Source organism: Dermochelys coriacea, chromosome 3, assembly GCF_009764565.3.
Source record: "Dermochelys coriacea isolate rDerCor1 chromosome 3, rDerCor1.pri.v4, whole genome shotgun sequence".
In the NCBI taxonomy this organism is placed as follows: Eukaryota; Metazoa; Chordata; order Testudines; family Dermochelyidae; genus Dermochelys; species Dermochelys coriacea.
The window spans coordinates 68,841,827-68,860,569 of record NC_050070.1 but is presented as its reverse complement, the minus strand read 5'-3'; the positions used below and the strand labels follow the sequence as shown (position 1 = coordinate 68,860,569).

The following is an 18,743-nucleotide window of genomic DNA, read 5'->3' as shown; positions in this document are numbered from 1 at the left end:
TTCCTCTACAATATGTAGAGGTGGGAGTGGGGGAAGGATGGAGGAACACAAAGCCAAGAAGGGAAAATAGAGAGAGACCCCTGTGGAGCAGGATGTGCAATATGTCACTCTGTTTCCCACTAGGAGGGAAGTTTAATCTCTCACTCCCAACTGCTAGGAAAAAGCTTGGTGAGGGAGAAGGGATTTTGGTGAGGGATGAGTTACATTTTGATGCCTCCCAGACCACATTTAGTCTTAATCACCACTTCAGGAAATGGTTGCGAGAGATATATGAAGTGATTGTGGCAGATTGACAATATCCAAAACAGTCTTTGGTGGTATTTTGTATTAAAATTGCAATTGTGTATGTGGTATTGTGGCATTTTATGTACCTTCTCTAGTAGGGAGTGAGGAGGCTAATGAACTTCTCTGTTATCTGCCTTGAAGCCTTCCCCCTGGAGATATACACACACACACACTAGTTCAGACTGGATTTCCCAGGGGCAGAGAGGCAAAGAAAAGGTTTTGGGATGAAAAGACTGGATTTAAATGGACTCAAGGCTTCTTCCTGATCCAGCAAATGCCCAGGATCCCAGTCCATGGAGGGCCCCAATCCTTAAGATAGAGTTGGGAGAACTGGGCATGCCAGAATCCATGTTAGCGTGAACTCTGGTAAGCTTCTTAGCATGCAAGAAGGTTCTTTTACTGTTTTTAATATGTTTTCTCTGTAATGCTTGTACCTGAAGAATAAAGTAGGTGAGAGAACTTTGAGGTACCTTGTATCTGCTGAAATCACCCTGTTATCAGTCTATGAAGGAAAAGCAAGCAGATCTGTTTAGGCAGACTGTCTTTGCTGGGAAATACACAGTGAAGACAGGGAACTGCAGCCTGGACATACCCTGTTTAAAAGGGAGTGAGAAGTGGGTCTCCCTACCCAAGAGAGGCAACAGCTGGGGAGCTGAGAGCTGGATGACTGAGGGGAAACACAGGTGCAGTTGCTCTGAACTGTGACATATTTGCAACAAAGCTTGTTTACAGAGATTACTAAGGAATTGTTCTGTGACTTTTTCAATCCTCTCCAAACACATACATATTGAGAAGCCTAGAATGATTGTGGTACACTGGTATTTTAAGCATTGTTAATGCTGAATATTGTGCTCAGAAAATTGTATATTGTGCTCAGAGTACATTTTGTACTCTGGATAAAATGTTCAACAGCTTCTAAAAGAAAATGTGCCTACACATTAAGACAGGTACTTTTACAAGACCAAGGTCATTTAATCGTGGAATGGTAACTGCAATGTTCTTTACTTGGTAAGATCATTGCGATAACTTGTGAAGACTATGATCAGCAGTTTTCTAAAAGCATTTAGCTCAGTGCATTGGCAGGTGTTTGCATTTTCTGGAAATATCTATCTTCCAGATTGCTAATGAGTGGCCAAGCAAGCATACAGAGAGTTAATAATACTGCTTAATTGCCACAGTCACATAGAGCAACCACATAATTTATTGCTATTCTGAGCCTCTGAACACTAGAATAATGATAAACTATATGACAAAGGCTTACTGAGATTGCTAATTAGTGAAAGTCAATGTCTAGAATTGAATATCTCTGCCTCTAGCAGGTGATTCTTCTAACAGCATTTTCCTGCTTCATCAGAAAAAAGAGGCATATAAATAATTTTTTTCCTTGGCAGCTATTGTTATAATATACTTTCCAAATCATTACACAGCCAAAAGTTTCTTCCTGTGTTTAAACATCCACAGTGGATTAGAAAAGGATGTTGTGTTTTCCTGAACACACCTAATGAAATATAAATGTTAAGTGAGTCTGTGTTACTTGAACATCTGGTTGGAATATCGCTTTTAACACATATATAGTGAACTAAGATATCGTACAAGGAAATGTGCTAAAAATGGAAAGACAGGAAAATTAGGGGATCAGTTAATCTTGCAAACAGGATAGGAGATGTCTCCCCTAATCCATGTGACCACCAACGGTCACAAAGCTCATTATATTTTAAAAATATCTGTAGTCAGCAGAAGGATTACTTCTTTTTAAAAAAGAAATAAATGAGTTTGAGATATGGAGAGATATGGAGGTATGACTTTTTTATGGTAAAGTTTCATAACTTGACTGGCCTAAATTAAGCAGTTTAGCTAAATTGTCTCATACTGTCACTTTTACTTGACACGTAAAATCCCAGAGCCTCCTTTCCAGAAATTAATAGTATAGTCGGAATAAATGCTGAACAAAAGTTGATGGTTGCATTTTTAGAATTTGAAGGTTAGACTTGTCCTATTTTGCAAATAGGGCAATTCAGATTTGGGACTCAGATTGGTAGATTAATGGCCTTTATCTAGAAATTAGTCCAAAATATGTTTGAGAGTTTTCACTGCACACCTACTAATTGTTCCAAGGACTTTCCTGGCCTTCTTCAAAGTCTGTATCCCTGAACAGTAGTAAATTCCTGTGTCAGTAATGGTAAGTGGATAGACAGTAGAAATGCAAATTTCTGCTAATGAAATAACCAATCCTCTTTACTGTAAGGAAAAGTAATTACTGTACCCATAAAAGACTGCATCACAGTTGTGATATTACCTTGAGTAGCATTTGATTTGAAATCTATAACAGAGCTAAACACAAAACTAACAGTTAAATACAGATTTCTACGTACAAAGAGGCTTATTGGCACAAACTGCAGTATATTGGAAAATAGTTGCTAAAGCTTTAGATAAAGTTCTCAAGTTGCCATGGTTACTTGGGCATTTTGCATTTTATCATAGGTTAAGATGCATAGGATGAAGTATCCAAAATAAACAGGAAGAATAGTACACATGAACTAAAAATCTCCAAATCACTCAGCATCATCTAATAGAAAGACAAATAGCTCACGATATCAGCTGCTTGCTGACAAATCTATGAATGAATGGAGAAAAGAGGCCTGAAGGATATTTAGAACATGTGTGATTTAAAAACCCATGTAATTTTTGGAGTTAGAATTTACTTTATTTTTAAAAGAAAATAATCTCTAAAAATGTAGAGTGGAATTATTTTTATAAGCTAATTCTGGTATTGAAACCTAAAGTTTGGCTTTGAGATCTTTAACAATGAAGATTGATGGAAACACAGATAATGCAGTTCATACACTTAGGCTGACAGTAGCATTTATACAGGAAGCAGTTCATCCCCATGGAAACCTATTTGCATTTGGGACATTTGTACCGGTTGATTTTTTTTCCCCTAGAGTAGCTGATGTTTTAGCATAATATAATTGCCTTATATTGACAACAGATTTCAAAAGTATTTTTAAAATGTCAAGTAGCTAAGCATGTGTACATTGGAGATGTTAAGATATTCAGCTAAATGTAACTTTAGGTGTAGGATGAAGAACTGTTCCTGATGAATTTTAGGGCAATGTTTGGCTTTCCATTATCTATCACAAGCTGAAGGAACAATGCCTTTAAACTGATTTAATAAAATACATTTATCTTTAAACTTTTTTTTAAAACAGGTGACAAGAGAACTGAAACAGTATGACAATAAAATTATAGAGTGCAAATTTGAGAACAACAGCTGGGTCTTCATGAGGCAGAGAATAGACAAAAGCTTTCCAAATGCTTACAACACTGCCCTAGGTGAGTAGAATAACTTACTTTTGCACACACATTTCCTTTTTACCATTTCAGTAAACTTGGTTAAATGGACTCTGGCAGAAAATTTAGTCCCAGAATTTCATCTGCCTTAACATTGTTCTAATTTCATGAGGGAAAATGGTCTGTATTTTCAATATCTAGTTTAGGAGGTTGTGTTTTTCCAGTATAACCTGATCTTGCAAAGGCTTATGTATGTGCCTTAACTTTATACACCACGAGTAATCCCAATGGCTTTAATGGGACTTACTCACTGGGTGAAATCAAATAGGCTACACTCCCATTTGTTATGTGCCAGCTGGCTCAGGTTAAGAGAATGTTTAATTGCAGTGTTGATGTTTGAGCTCAGTCTAGAGCCCGGGCTCTGGGAACTCGCAAGGTGAGAGGGTCCCAGAGCTCAACCTCCAGCCCGTGCCCAGACATCTACACTGCAGATAAACAGCCCCTTAGCCCAAGCCCCCTGAATGTAAGTCAGCTGACATGGAACAGCCATGGGTTTTTAATTGCAGTGTAGACATACCAGTTACTTCACTGAAGCCACGATTTCCCCTGTCGTGTGTGAAGTAAATGTGTGTGAGTTCTTCGCAGAATTGGGACCTTATTTAGTCAAATATATTCTAACGGTATGCATTTATGTGAGGCCCCCCAAAATATCGTTGTCTTAGCTCTACAACACAGTTAACTTACAAACACTATTTCCATGCTATGTTGACTTGTGCTGATGCACAAAGAAAGATACTTTGGCACATCAACATGCTACATAAGTTGAATTTGTTAAACAAAAAAAGCCATGATAATTTCAGCTGTATTCAAGATCATTGTTTGCCAGATGGAAGACAAAATTAGTAGGAGAAAATGTAATTTCAAGCTCCTAAAATAGTATTACAAACAATAGGGAGTAAAGCAAATGAACGCTATGAAAAAAAGTTGTCCTTATAGGGTTGTGACGCCTTCAGAGTCTCCTATAGACAATAAAAAAAAAAGAATCCTCTGAAAATGCAAAAGAGCAATTTTCTTTCAGGTCGAATGAATGAGTTTAAATAAAGATATGTTGGAATAATATGAGTAACAATAGTCATACTGAACTGGCATTTTTGGTGGTATCATAAACTTAAACATGGTATTCTGAACTACTAAGCTTGCCAGGAGGTATATGTATATTGCTACTTTTTCTTTAAAATTATTCCACCCATGTAAATTTCTGATACCCTAGTGAAATTAAATTGTTTGGATGAGCAAATTGAAATTAGCCATTTGATCAAGTGACAGTAGGACTGCTGGTGCCTTTTGTGAGACACCTCAGAATTCAAGCAGCTCTACCACCGTAGCAGCTTTATGCATCTCCTGTAGCCCTCGCACCATCAAGAGGGAAAAAGGGATGGGCCACTAAAGAAGAGATACCACTGTACCACCTCCTAAAATTTTTCCCCATCAGCACCAGCATTTCCTCCCAGTTGCTTCAGCAACCTCTTTTCCTTTTGCCTGTCCCTGCCCCCTCCCCTACTTCCAAGCAACAGCAACTTTTCCTCTTCCTTCCTCCACTCCCAGCATGCACAGCTTTCCTCTTCTTCAGCTCTGCTAGAGCTGTCTGACATTTTTTTTCTGAAGAGTTTTCTCACCATATATATATATATACACACACATACAGAGAGAGAGGGGATTTTTGTTTAAAAAAAAAAAAAAAAAAAAAAAGAGAGAGAATTTTTTACTATGAAATAAAAAAAATCAGTGAGGAAAATCAGTGAGCGTTTTTGGTTCAGTTGTTGAAAAAAGTTGTTTTTGGAGTTTTGATAGGTTCCCTCCCCTTCTCCTTTCTTAACTTTTCCCCATTGGAAAAGGTCTATGGTGAGGAGGAGAGACCCAGCTTTTTCCACATTTGAAAAAAGCTGGAAAGAAATAGTAAAACTAAAATAAAGTGATAGTGTGCTACTTCTTTCCCTTTTTGAACTTTTTTCTTTTTAGACTTTTCCAGTTGAAAAAAGTTTTTTAAAAAATAGTGATTTGTTTTTGTCCCATTAGTCCTGGTTAGCCTTTAAAAATGGTCACACAAATTTACCAGCACAGGCTTGCTCGGGCTTTAACTTTTTTATTTTTGTAATTTTTTGTTTGTTTTTGGCATGGTTAGCTACTTTTCATTATAATACTGTGTTTAAATGGACTAAAACTGATGCATACAGAAGAACTTTTTTAAAAGCACCTTTACACCAAAAATGTTCTTAATTATAAAAAACATTGATATTAGGGAGGGTTTTATTAATGTTACATTCATATTGTGCATGCTTCCAGAATTACAGTGGTATGAAAAGAATATCTTCAGTGGCCGATGAAACCATATTTTTAATTGCTAGTCATGAAGATGATTTTACTTTATATCAGTTGAGGGAAAGACCTTTACTCATTTTCTTTAATGGATCTCAGGGCTCAAAAGAGTAACAATTGTTCTTCCTCACAAAACTGCCTCTGCAGTATAGCTGATCTTCTTCATACTTATCTCTCAAAATCTTGTATAGCCTTATCTTATATTTTTGTCCCAGCTTGTCATGGAATTCCACCTTAAATCAAAAAGAAAAGGAGTACTTGTAGCACCTTAGAGACTAACAAATTTATTTGAGCATAAGCTTTCGTGAGCTACACCTCACTTCATCAGTAAATGCATCCGATGAAGTGAGCTGTAGCTCACGAAAGCTTATGCTCAAATAAATTTGTTAGTCTCTAAGGTGCCACAAGTACTCCTTTTCTTTTTGCGAATACAGACTAACACGGCTGCTACTCTGAAACCTGTCACCTTAAATCAGTATATCTTGCTTCTAGTATTTTTTCCTAAGTCCCATATTTCATCAGACGAGACCAGGTTGCATAGGCAAAATGATAAAAAGATACTCAGTTCAGATTCAAGCCTTTTCATAAATTGTTTGATATTTGGTGAAAAATCCAAAGACCTAGCTATTTCAGTTCCAAGTTTGTCAAAATAGATAAAATCATGTATTCCTACCTGTTATGACTTAGATAGAGCGTCAGAGCCAGAAGACACATTGCACAAGAGCTTTGTTGCTACTACTGCCTAAGTAATGTGCTAATTTCTCGATGTATATTGGATTTAATTTTACTTTTTGACAAAGAATTATTCTCTTGACTAGAAGGCTAGACTAGATGCCTGTTGGGACAGCAGTTCTTTACTCTCTGTAGTCCTCAGCTGTGTGTGAGCAAAGTATAGTAATTTCATCCCTAACATAAAAGTTCTATAAAATTTCAAAGCTGAACATTTGTGCCAAATACTGTCATTTATTTTGCAAATACAGGATAAAATTGCTCAAGTGTTGCATGCAACCCATCAGTTAAATAATGTCAAAATGTGTTCTTTGTTCCCAGCTGTATGTAACAGCATCCAAAATCCAGTCACAAAGGAAATGTTGTTTGAGTTCATTGATAGGTGTACAGCAGCTTCTCAAGGACAGATGCAAAAACATCACCTGGATCCTGATGCTGAACTCATGCCCCCACCTCCTCCCAAAAGACCACGCACCATAACCTAAGGCCACAGTCCGAATGAATAGCATGTTGTTTACAAATCTGCAGAAGGTGGAATGAAAATGTGTGTGGATTAAAAAACATTTGCAAAAAAGTCATTCTATGCATCCTGTAAATATCTAGATGCATTTTTTTCAAATGCCACATCATGAACCGACATTCTTTTTGTAACTGGCAAATTCAACCTTACTTTGTGGGATTTGAAGATTGAAATATCCAAAGGTTTAGACAAGAACAGTATAGAATCAGTGGAAAGCTGCCTTGTTTATACATGGATATCTTTCACCTTTAATTTATAATGTTAGCAATCTGGAACTGTGAAAAAACATTGAAACACTGTACTTTTTAGAATCTGTGTTTCAAATATAGTGGTGTTTCTTTTTCTTTCTTATTATTTAATTAGTTCAAATTTGTCACCCTTGGTATAATTTATCTTAGTGTTCCTACATTTCTGAGACTCATGTTCAAGAACAAGCAGCAATGTTGTTTGTGCACTGTTTTGGTTTAAAAAAACCTTATTAGGTTTACTAATTTTAAAATTAGCTGGGTTTTTGTTAAAATATTAAAGAACTGAATCTTTATTGTTGTAAATAGCATCCTTTCTCAAGGAAATGTGCTGGGTGGTCGTGGGGGTTTTGGTTTTGTTTTCATTTCATTATTTGAAGTCACACACCTAATGTCTGGTGGGTCAATTTTAGCTCTGCATTTTAAGTTTATCTGTAGATAAGGAACACACATGAAATCCTTAGTATTAAGGTCTCTGTTTTGAGACAGTTTCTAATGCAGGGTTTAGTTCTCCACAGTGAAGCCATTATAAATAATATGTAAAGGTACACCTCACTGTGATATGCAAGAGTAATACCCAGTACTAATGATGTTGTCTTAGATCCAGGTGCAAAATGGCAAAAGAAATGCCAGACAACATCTTTGATGAGGAGGTAATGCCAATGGAATAGAGCCCTGTCACAGGAAAAGGGCCTCCTGTTTTTAGATAGAAGCAGGGAAAAGGCAAGATATTTATTGGTGGAAATTAACATCCTGAATACCAAGACGTTAATTTTCAAAGCAGCAATCAGTTGTCCTGTGACAGTATTCTAATCCGCTGACTTTATTTCTGTTATACCCAGTGATGAAACAAATATCCTAATGGCTCTTGCTGCAGTACAATTGGAAGTTGTTCACTCAATTAAGATGGAAAAGCTGCATTCTAACAGACACATGGAGGCATTGCTCAGTGTTTGAACTAACTGGAAACAAAAGTAATTATAAAAATGCAGTTTTAAAGTTTTCTACACAGTTAATAAACTGGTGTTTGGCTATACCGTTATTGATAAGTATAAGTATAAATATGGGTGATCCATTCATTCAACAGTCTGGTTAACTAACATAATTTCATTTGATATAATAAATGATCCAAAATTGTTTATATTTAAATGAGTTTTAATGTTTGTAAATAAAGTTAACTCATGCAGTATTTTTTTCTATATGGAAACTTTAGGGCTATGCTTTGTGGGGGGCTCCTCCAATTGTTTCAATGTGTATAAATATACACTGTATCATTCACATGGTAATCCTAATGTGTCTTTCCTGGGATACTACATAGATGTGTTAGGGCACTGAAGAGGTTTAAAAAGTTGCTTTTTTTACTGCAGTAAAACTTGAGGAAAAAGCGTGTTCATCAAAGCTCATGTTTCAACCATACATACTTTCCAGTTATTATCTTTATAACAAATATATCACCTATGCAAGGTTGAAAAATTATCTCCCCAAAACAACCTTATAATTTCATGTGAAAACCTATGCAACCTCAATTCATCCTTCATGGAAACACACAGTACATTTATTTTCCACGTAGTCTTTGTTGTATTTTTCCCCAGACTTACAGCCGTACCATTGAGTTAAGTCATGACATATATTTTATCAACAATCTCTAGTGCTGTTTAAATATCTATGGTAATTGCAACCTTTAACTGAGAATGAGATGTGTGAAAAGAGCATTTTGTTTTAAATATTTATCCAGATTATTTCCTCTCTTCCCCTTCCCACCCTCCACCTCTTTATTTCAACAGAATTTTAAAGTTTATAATTTGTCATTTTCTTTAGTGCATTGTAGCCTGCCCTCGACGTGCATTCCACCCAGTTCATGAATGCAGTGTTCCCCTTTGCATATTTTGACACTACTGTTTTTTCCACTCAGTTTTTAAAATTGAAAAATATTGAAGGAATTGTAAAGACATTCAGAGATGTTCTGATGGTTTGGGAGATCTCTGCTCAGATTTGACTTGAAGTTCTTCCTGCACTGCAGTTCTGTAGCCTTTGAAAGAGGCTGATCATCTTAGGTTTTCTGGACAAAGTTGGGTTTAAAAAAAAAAGGTACTGGGAAGGGAAGAATAGAGTGAAGAAGCAGATGAAAACAATTGAATTCCATTTGGACCAGCTGTTTGTTTGTTTGTTTGTTTGTTTGTTTGTTTGTGTTTGTAGTATGAGACCCTGCTCTCTGCTACTGGATATTCTGAGATAGGAGTCAAGGGGGAAAGGAAAAGCCTGTGCCAAAAAATCTGAGAAAAACTCAACTGTCTGCTCTTAGGATATAGAGTATAAACCCATCCTCTAAGTTGTTATTTGTTAAATAGTACATGTACAGTTACGTTCTGTTTTCAGTGGAGTTCTCTGAAAATGTCAGTACGTTCCTCTGCAAACTCTGTATTAAGTATTTTAATAAAGTCAATGGTTTAAAAGAATGGATGTTCATTTACTTGTGCTAGTGGTCTAATTGTTTATGCTTATGATATCCATCCATCCCATTGCCAGCAACTGGGTACTCAACCAATATTCAAGATTCAAACAAAAAAATTTTTCATGATTTGCAAAGGTCAGAGGTTCAACTCTGTGGGTTAGAAAGCCTATGCATAAGCATTCCCAGAGAGCCAATATGTGATATAGCTCTTGGCTATGATAAATATTTTTTTAAAGCAGAGTTTTCCATTCTTACTGCCTGAGAGGGAACTGAGGAATTGGTCAATCAGAATAACTTTTTATAATGTGCTAACATATATTACATTATTAATTATTTATTTAAACATCTACTATACAAAAAGACCAAACAAAATTCAGTATTCCCCCACTCCAGTTAAATTCTCACTGGATACTAAGAAATACATGTTTGGGGATGCATGAAACACTGAATAATTTTATGTAGGCTTTGATTGTTTTGCAATAGTACATGTTCCATCTTTCTATATTGTGTTAAGCCAGTAAAATAAATAAACTCCCCAAATTAAACCTTGTCTTATTGTGTTCCAGGTACCTTCACATATTTCTCTCTGTGACACTACTTCTTTGGATGCATATTCCAATTTATAGGGTGTGCTAGCTGATACAGCTCAAGAGGTGGAACCTGCTCATAGCAGTGCTTGTCAGAGCACTTGTGCACCCCTGCTATCCCTTCCCTCTTCCTTCCTGAACATTCTGGAGGTGAGGTATAGAAGGGGGAGTGGCACTCTCTGCTGCCTCAGTTCCTTCCAAATGCAGCCGCAGATGGATATTAGCCTCTCTGGATCCAATTGGATCTGGAGCCTTCACTCAAGAATAATTTAATGCCTTTGTTTAGTATAGTTTTACTTTTAGTGTAGTTTTCAGTATTAGTTTTAGTGATAAACTTATTTAAGGAAAAAAGGTTTTATTCTTAGCATAGATAGTAGATACATCTTCTGTTCTCACTACTGGTTCTGTGGTGGGTTGATTTTAAAACCCTTAGGAGTGAGTCTCAGAGTCCCGGTCTACAGACTTGAGCTCACAGCACTAAAAACAGCTGTGTAGATGCTCAGGCTCTGAAACTCAGGATGGGGGAGTGGTTTTCAGAGCCCGAGCTCCAGTCCAAGCCGCAATGTCTACACTGCTGGTTTTGGTGCTGTGGTGTCAGCCCAGGCTCTTAGACTCACTGCTCTGTTTTTTAAAACGCAGTGTAGACGTAACCTAAGAGACCTGGCTTCAAAAGGTAGGTGCATCTCTTGTCTGGCAGTTTTCCCATGATCAGGATGCCCATAGTAGATGCTTGACATGCATCAGGGAAGGTCGATCTCCCTCATGGTGGTCTATCTGCAGCACATTTTCCCCCAGCATGCTCAAGGAGCACCAAAACAGGCTGCAAACCTTATTGCTGCAGGAAGTTCTGGCTATGAAGTGTCCTGGATACAATACACGTGAGAGATCTGTACTTAAGGTGAAAATACAAGAGTCTGCTTTGAGCACCTTGGGGACTAAAAAGAAGAGCAATATGTATAATACTGTGGTCTCTTTTTGAGGATCAGTTTCAGTGCTTTAATGTAATCAGTATCCAAATTATTGGATCCAACAGTATAGTGCTCAGATATTTGGTTGATACCAGCCTCTGCGGTAAGAGCCAAACCATGGGAGAAACTTCAGATCCATCTACTTCGGTTCTGAGAACGTTTGTGCAAGACAAAAAGGCTCCTGCTTGCAAGGACAAGTCACATTCAGGAGATGCCTCAGATCCATATGATCTGGATCCAAGAATATCAAATCCTAACCCAAAGACTTAGATTCTGGCTTAGGCTGAATCATAGACTAATAGAAATGTAGGGCTGGAAGGGACCACGAGAAGTCATCAAGTCCAGCCCCCTGTGCTAAGGCAGGACCAAATAAACTTAGACCATCTCTGACATGTGCTTGTCCAACCTGTTCTTACAAACCACCAATGATGGGGATTCCACAACCGCTCTTGGAAGCCTACCCTTAACTACCCTTAGAGCTAGAAAGATTTTTCTAATATCAAACCTATATCTCCCTTGCTGCAGATTAAGCCCATTACTTCTTGTCATACCTTTGGACATAGAGAACTATTGATTACCATCTTCCTTATAACAGCCTTTAATATAGTTGAAGACTGTTAATCAGATCCACTCTGTCTTCTTTTCTCAAGACTATACATCCCCTGTTTTTTTAATCTTTCTTCATAGATCAGCTTTTCTAAACCTTTTATCATTTTTGTTGTTCTCCTCTGGACTCTCTCCAGTTTGCATCTTTCCTAAAGTATGGCCTCCAGAATTGGGCACAGTACTCCAGCTCAGACCTCACCAGTACCAAGCAGAGTGAGACAGTTACATCCTGGGTCGTACATCTGACAGTCCAGTTCATAACAATATTAGCCTTTTTCGCAGCTGTGTCACATTGTTGAATCATATTCAATTTGTGATCCACTATAACCCCCAGATTCTTTTCAGCAGTACTACCACCTAGCCAGTTATTCGCCATTTTGTAGTTGTGCATTTGATTTTTCCTTCCTAAGTGAAGTACTTTGTACTTGTCTTTATTGACATTTCATCTTGTTGAATTTAAACCAATTCTCCAATTTGTCATAGTCATTTTGGATTCTCATCATGTCCTCCAAAGGGCTTGCAACCCCACCCAGCTTGGTGTCATTTGCAAATTTTGCCTAAAACTTGCCTACAAACTTATCTCCCAGTTCTGAAAATTGCATTGGGTCTGAAAGTTGTTCTAGGGTTGGCAGTAGTTTCTTTATCCACTGTTCGCATGGCACCAACCCTTACTATGGTAGTACAAGTACATGACATAGATTTACAATCAGATCAGTTACCAGATCTGCAGGAGACAAAGAGTGTCTACTTGCCTAAGAGAGTAAAAGGAATGCTCCTGCTACTTGTTCTTCTTCAGTGTCCCCACCAGGGAAAAGGATGAGGTCAGTAACATTTGTTTGCTTTTCTCTGTTTTGCATATGCATGTCCTGTAGTTTCCCCATTTACTTCTGTGTTACATCCAAGATCGGCTCTGAGGTTAGATCTGCAGGCCAAGGAAGAATCAAAATATGCTAGACGTTACAGATATACCTCCAGATTCCATCAGAAGAAGGAATGCACCTCGAAATATGATGCCTACAGATCATCACACCCTTCCAGATTTGACACACATGGACTCTGAGTTTCATTACTGGCATGATTGCCAGATTCTGCCCTGGTCTGGAAGGCCCTTTTGTTCCAACTGCAAACATCTGTGGGATTGCTATTTGGGGCTCTATACATACATTTACAAAACATTACTTCCTAAACTGAGCTTCTAAATCGGATGCTTAATTTGTCAAGGCAGTACTTCAATCCTTATTCAGTTAGGACTCCAAGTCGCACCTTCCATTTATGGAGTACTGGTTGACAAACTATCCCTTGAGTGGGAATATGCAGCAGAAATGAAGGTTACTTACCTGTAACCGGAGTTCTTAGAGATGGATTCTGCCTATTCACACTTCCTGACCACCTTTCCATCTTCCTCAGAGTCCTAACAGAATCTTGATTGTGGGGAGATGGTGGAAGGAACTGAGGGAGTGGAGGGCGCCTGACCTTCAGAATGTTCAAAGACACACAGGAGAGAAGGGAATGTTGGCTGCACCAAGACACCAGTGACATTTTGGGGGTCCAGTGTCACACACACCCTCACCCAAACTATAAACAAGTATTGAAATTATTTACAGTGCTTGAAAAACTTTAGTTTTTAGTCCTGTGGACAGTCATGAAATCTCTGATCTTAAACCATGTAGTTGTAACTATCATGCTTTTCCGCCTCCCAGTTGAATTCTGATGTGATTTTAGTGGCCTCTGTCTCAAGAATGGCTAGAATCCAATGGTGTTAGGAATCCTCTAACTTTAGTGGTTCTACTTCATAGACAGGTTTACTATTGGTAACAGTGATTTCCCTTCCCTTCCCCCCCCCCCCCCCGTTACTGCATTTTAGGAGACAAGGCAAAAGCAGTTTATCACAGGAAACTGCCAGTTTTATTCTGCATCCTGACAGTTACACAGACGGGGTCTCTAGAGCAACCACCTTCCTAATCTTCAGAGCAGAGGGAAAGCCTTGAAATTCATCTCTTAAAAAAAATTCTACTCTCTTTTTCTTTGTTTGGTTCATGAAGGAACAGCCTGGAGCATTTGGTCTGTCTTTATGCAGCAGTGGCTCCCTTCTGACTCAATGCCTTAGTGTAGTGGCAGCATTGTGGTAGGGTGCCAAGTTCCAGTCAGGGTCAGAGAGTGGTTGTGCTCGAAGTAGTGTAAACACATAGGAAAATATGGTCACCACTCTGAAGAACCTTACAGTCTTAATTTGAATCAAGGTGAAAGAAGTGAGTGGAACAAACAATAGGAGGGAATGTGGAGAAGGCAATATAAGTAGGAAAGTTGATCCAGGAAATAAAAGGTGAGAGCAAGGGAGGAAGACCCTGAGGGCTCCGACGGATTGTGGCCATTGGTCATGAGCACCCACCAGGCTGAAGGAAAGTTCTAACATGCTGCTCCCCACTGTGCCTCCCTTGTAGGGTCAAGTAACAGAAAACTAGTGTCACTTTGTTAGGGAGCACAGGGCCAAAGAGCAAGAATCCTTTGGGATCATATCTTCACAGAAGCAGACTAAGAGGTAAGTAACTTTCTCTTTTCCTCACAATTATTCTGTGCATTAACTCAGTGTAACTGTGTGTGTATCACTGCGAAGTGAATTTCCTGCTTACTGCCCGGTGAGCAAAGGTATCATAAGGAGAGAGAAGCTTGGGTCAAATCCCTAAATTGGAACACCACCACACAGAGAAATTTCTGAACCAAGTGTATGCTGAGAAAGGACTTTGTAGTTTATTCAGTGCTGTGTGAATACACGTGCAATGTGATGCATTATGGACCTCGCTACTGAAACTATGGGCCAGATCCTTGGCCTCCCAGCTGCTTTGTGCACTTAGGAAGCCAAGAGTAGTCAGAAAGTTGCACCAAAGGGACAGCTGGGGAATCCTCTGGAAACCTAAGGTTGGTGTTGCAAGCTCTACACCACTGCCTCCCAGTGCTCTGCCAGCATATGAAATGTGCTGAGTGCACTACACTCCAGTGATCCCCAGCCAGAAGATGGTTCTGATTTAAGATGGGGACAGAAAGGGGAATTAGAGCCACTTTCCCCGCCAAGCAGTGCTCTCTTGAACCCGTGAATTTCCAATCCTTTGTTCTGATTGCAGAAGCTCATGGTAACTGGGCATAAACACCTATGTATTGGTATTTGTATTTCACATGCATCCGACAAAGTGGGTATTCACCCACGAAAGCTTATGCTCCAATACGTCTATTAGTCTTTGCTGCTTTTACAGATCCAGACTAACACTGCTACCCCTCTGATACTTGACACCTATGTATAGTATTTCAGTGCATATGGAATGCCAGCCACAAGCATGAAAATCCAGAATAACTTCACTAAACTCTGAAGTTATTAGGGGTTTTCTTCAGTGTAAATAAGATCAGAATTTGACCGTAATAGGATGAGATAAGAATAGAACCAGCGACCTTAGCTCTGAATTTCCTTTGTAAGTTTGTTAGGTACTCAGTGTTATTTTAGGTTTCAGAGTAGCAGCCGTGTTAGTCTGTATTCGCAAAAAGAAAAGGAGTACTTGTGGCACCTTAGAGACTAACAAATTTATTAGAGCATAAGCTTTCGTGAGCTACAGCTCACTTCATCGGATGCATTTGGTGGAAAAAAATCACAAATCAGACGTCAAGAATTATAACATTCAAAAACCAGTTGGAGAACACTTCAATCTCTCTGGTCACTCGATCACAGACCTAAGAGTGGCTATACTTCAACAAAAAAGCTTCAAAAACAGACTCCAACGAGAGACTGCTGAATTGGAATTAATTTGCAAACTGGATACAATTAACTTAGGCTTGAATAGAGACTGGGAATGGATGAGTCATTACACAAAGTAAAACTATTTCCCCATGGTATTTCTCCCTCCCACCCCACCCCCCACTGTTCCTCTGATATTCTTGTTAACTGCTGGAATTAGCCTACCTGCTTGTCACCATGAAAGGTTTTCCTCCTTCCCCCCCCTGCTGTTGGTGATGGCTTATCTTAAGTGATCACTCTCCTTACAGTGTGTATGATAAACCCATTGTTTCATGTTCTCTGTGTGTGTGTATATAAATCTCTCCTCTGTTTTTTCCACCAAATGCATCCGATGAAGTGAGCTGTAGCTCACGAAAGCTTATGCTCTAATAAATTTGTTAGTCTCTAAGGTGCCACAAGTGTTATTTTAGTTTGTCTTTTAATGCTTATTACATTCTTTCATTTGTTGTGTAGACAAATACTCTAAGGTCTTATTTTAATAGAGTTTTTGCTTTACTGTATGGGTTTTGAGATACATAAAATAATCATTCAAATATAAAACATAAGACATTTAGGATAAAGTTCAGACAATAAGGGGGAAAATTGACTGCATCAAACTGCAGAGAATTCACATCTCTAAATAGTCTTCTGCTCTTAAAAATGGTCAACTTGCTGGAATAATTTACTTTCTGCTGCTGAGCAGTTTGTTCTTTTTAAAAAAATAAAAATTTAATGTGTTACTGTTCAGAAAAATCAATCCTTTGGAATCGTGATAATTTTGCAGGTAGTTAATACTTACTCACATGAGTGGCGGAATCTGTCAGTGTTCCGCAAAAATAAAGTGTGACAGAACAAATATTCAAGTTTGTAACATTATTACTGACCAGATACCGTTTCTAGATTTTACCATTTGTTGTTGTTCACATCAATGTTTTGTATTTTACCTCTGCAACCAAATGGAAACTGTGCTAGCCAATCAGATTACTGGATGGCTGCCCTCTTACTCATATAAAAAGAGAAACAAATACAGTTTCTCTCATTCAGATGCTAACACATTTATTTCAAGTACTATGCACCTTTACAAAATTACTTAACAAGAAATCACCTTCTTCATTAATCTGAAGCCAGTAGACCTAGTCAAACCAGACACTATAAGTTTTCTCTACAGTGGGGAATCCTCCTCTGGTTTGTGGCTGCCTATGCTACCCTCCTGAACCCTGGCAAAGAATTGTGTATAGGGGAAAGGGGGCAAGGCTTGGGTGTTGCTACAGCCTCCTGAAGATAGCTCTACCATACATTAGGGACTAGCCCATCCCCCTGCAGCCCCAGGATTAGGGAAATGCAAAATTGCCTTATGGCCATCTTCCTTCCCCCTCTAGTCCTGCAATTAGTGCTGTTAGCTGGACCAGAGAAATCTGACCCCAGTTCCCTAGATCAGTGGTTCCCAGCCAATGATAAATGCACAATTGTTATACAATGCTATAGTTGTGCATAGTGCTTAACGGATACATGAAATGACATGTAGAGCTTAGTAAAGTATTTTGTATGAAACTTCTTAACCAAAAAAAAAAAAGTGCGGAATTTGCTCAGTTTGTGTGGGGGGGAGGGCGGGGATTTCAGAAACAATCTAAATATTTCTTTTAGACATTTTCTAAATGAAACTTTTCAACATTTTGATTCAAATGAATTTTCATTTCAAATTTTGCTTAAATTTTTTTTAGATGTTAAACTCAAAAACAAAACACATTTTGAGCTTTATTACAAACCATTTTCTACAAGATGTACCTTTCTTGCCACTAGTTCTCACTGCCTCCATTGTCTGTATTGGAGAAATCTATCTTGTACGTATAGGGAGATAATTTGACAAATCCTCAGCATGGAAGAAACATCTGTTGTAAAATGCTGATTCTTGGTGCACACTACCTTTTCACTTTTGTATGTTGTTTTACAAAGTATGGCAACTTCTACTGATAGAGCAAGGTGAAAGCACTTCACCATTATCTCATTTTGCCACTGTTGGTGATCTGGTCAATCATTAATGAACACACTGTAATAATTCCCAACATCATTTTGAGGTGTAGGGTTCTATTGATCACTTTTAATGCATATTTAAAGTGAAAAAATGCAGATAGGCAAATGCCAGTTGTAGAGCTTGTTGGAAATTTTTCTATTAATATTTTTTCTCCAAAAATGCTGATTCATTGAAACAAACTGTTTACAAAACAGGTTTGGATTTACTAAGTCTCCTGATTTAAAAACAGTTAAGTTCTGAACAAGTTAAAATATTTTCTTCAGACATTTTCAAAATGAACAGATCTGGCTTTCTGATTTGAGATGACTTTTTCATAGAATATCAGGGTTAGAATGGACCTCAGGAGGTCATCTTGTCCAACCTCCTGCTCAAAGCAGGACCAATCCCCAACTAAATCATCCCAGCCAGGGCTTTGTCAAGCCTGACCTTAAAAACTTCTAAGGAAGGAGATTCCACCACCTCCCTAGGTAACACATTCCAGTGTTTCACCACCCTCCTAGTGAAAAAGTTTTTCCTAATATCCAACCTAAACCTCCCCCACTGCAACTCGAGACCGTTACTCCTTATTCTGTCATCTGGTACCACTGAGAACAGTCTAGATCCATCCTCCTTGGAACCCCCTTTCAGGTAATTGAAAACAGCTATCAAATCCCCCCTCATTCTTCTCTTCCACAAACTAAACAATCCCAGTTCCCTCAGCCTCTCCTCATAAGTCGTGTTCCAGTCCCCTAATCATTTTTGTTGATCCTCCGCTGGACGTTTTCCAATTTTTCCACATCCTTCTTGTAGTATGGGGCCCAAAACTGGACACAGTACTCCAGATGTGGCCTCACCAATGTTGAATAGAGGGAACGATCACATCCATTGATCTGCTGGCAGTGCCCCTACTTAT

The 18,743-nt window shown here is 38.4% G+C and overlaps 1 protein-coding gene across 4 annotated transcripts in view; it reads left to right on the top strand.

The window, feature by feature from the left end:
• The window catches only part of RNGTT (RNA guanylyltransferase and 5'-phosphatase), a 443,949-nt gene extending 434,047 nt beyond the window's left edge, over positions 1-9,902 (top strand). For 3 of the 4 annotated variants that reach the window (XM_038396507.2, XM_038396508.2, XM_043510640.1), the window contains 2 exons: positions 3,495-3,618; positions 7,003-9,902. In XM_038396507.2, coding sequence (XP_038252435.1) covers positions 3,495-3,618; positions 7,003-7,166 — 288 coding nt within the window. In that variant the 3' untranslated portion in view covers positions 7,167-9,902. The remainder of the gene's footprint in view (positions 1-3,494; positions 3,619-7,002) is intronic. The other variant, XM_043510641.1, reaches the window with a different exon arrangement.
• Positions 9,903-18,743: the final 8,841 nt, after the last annotated feature.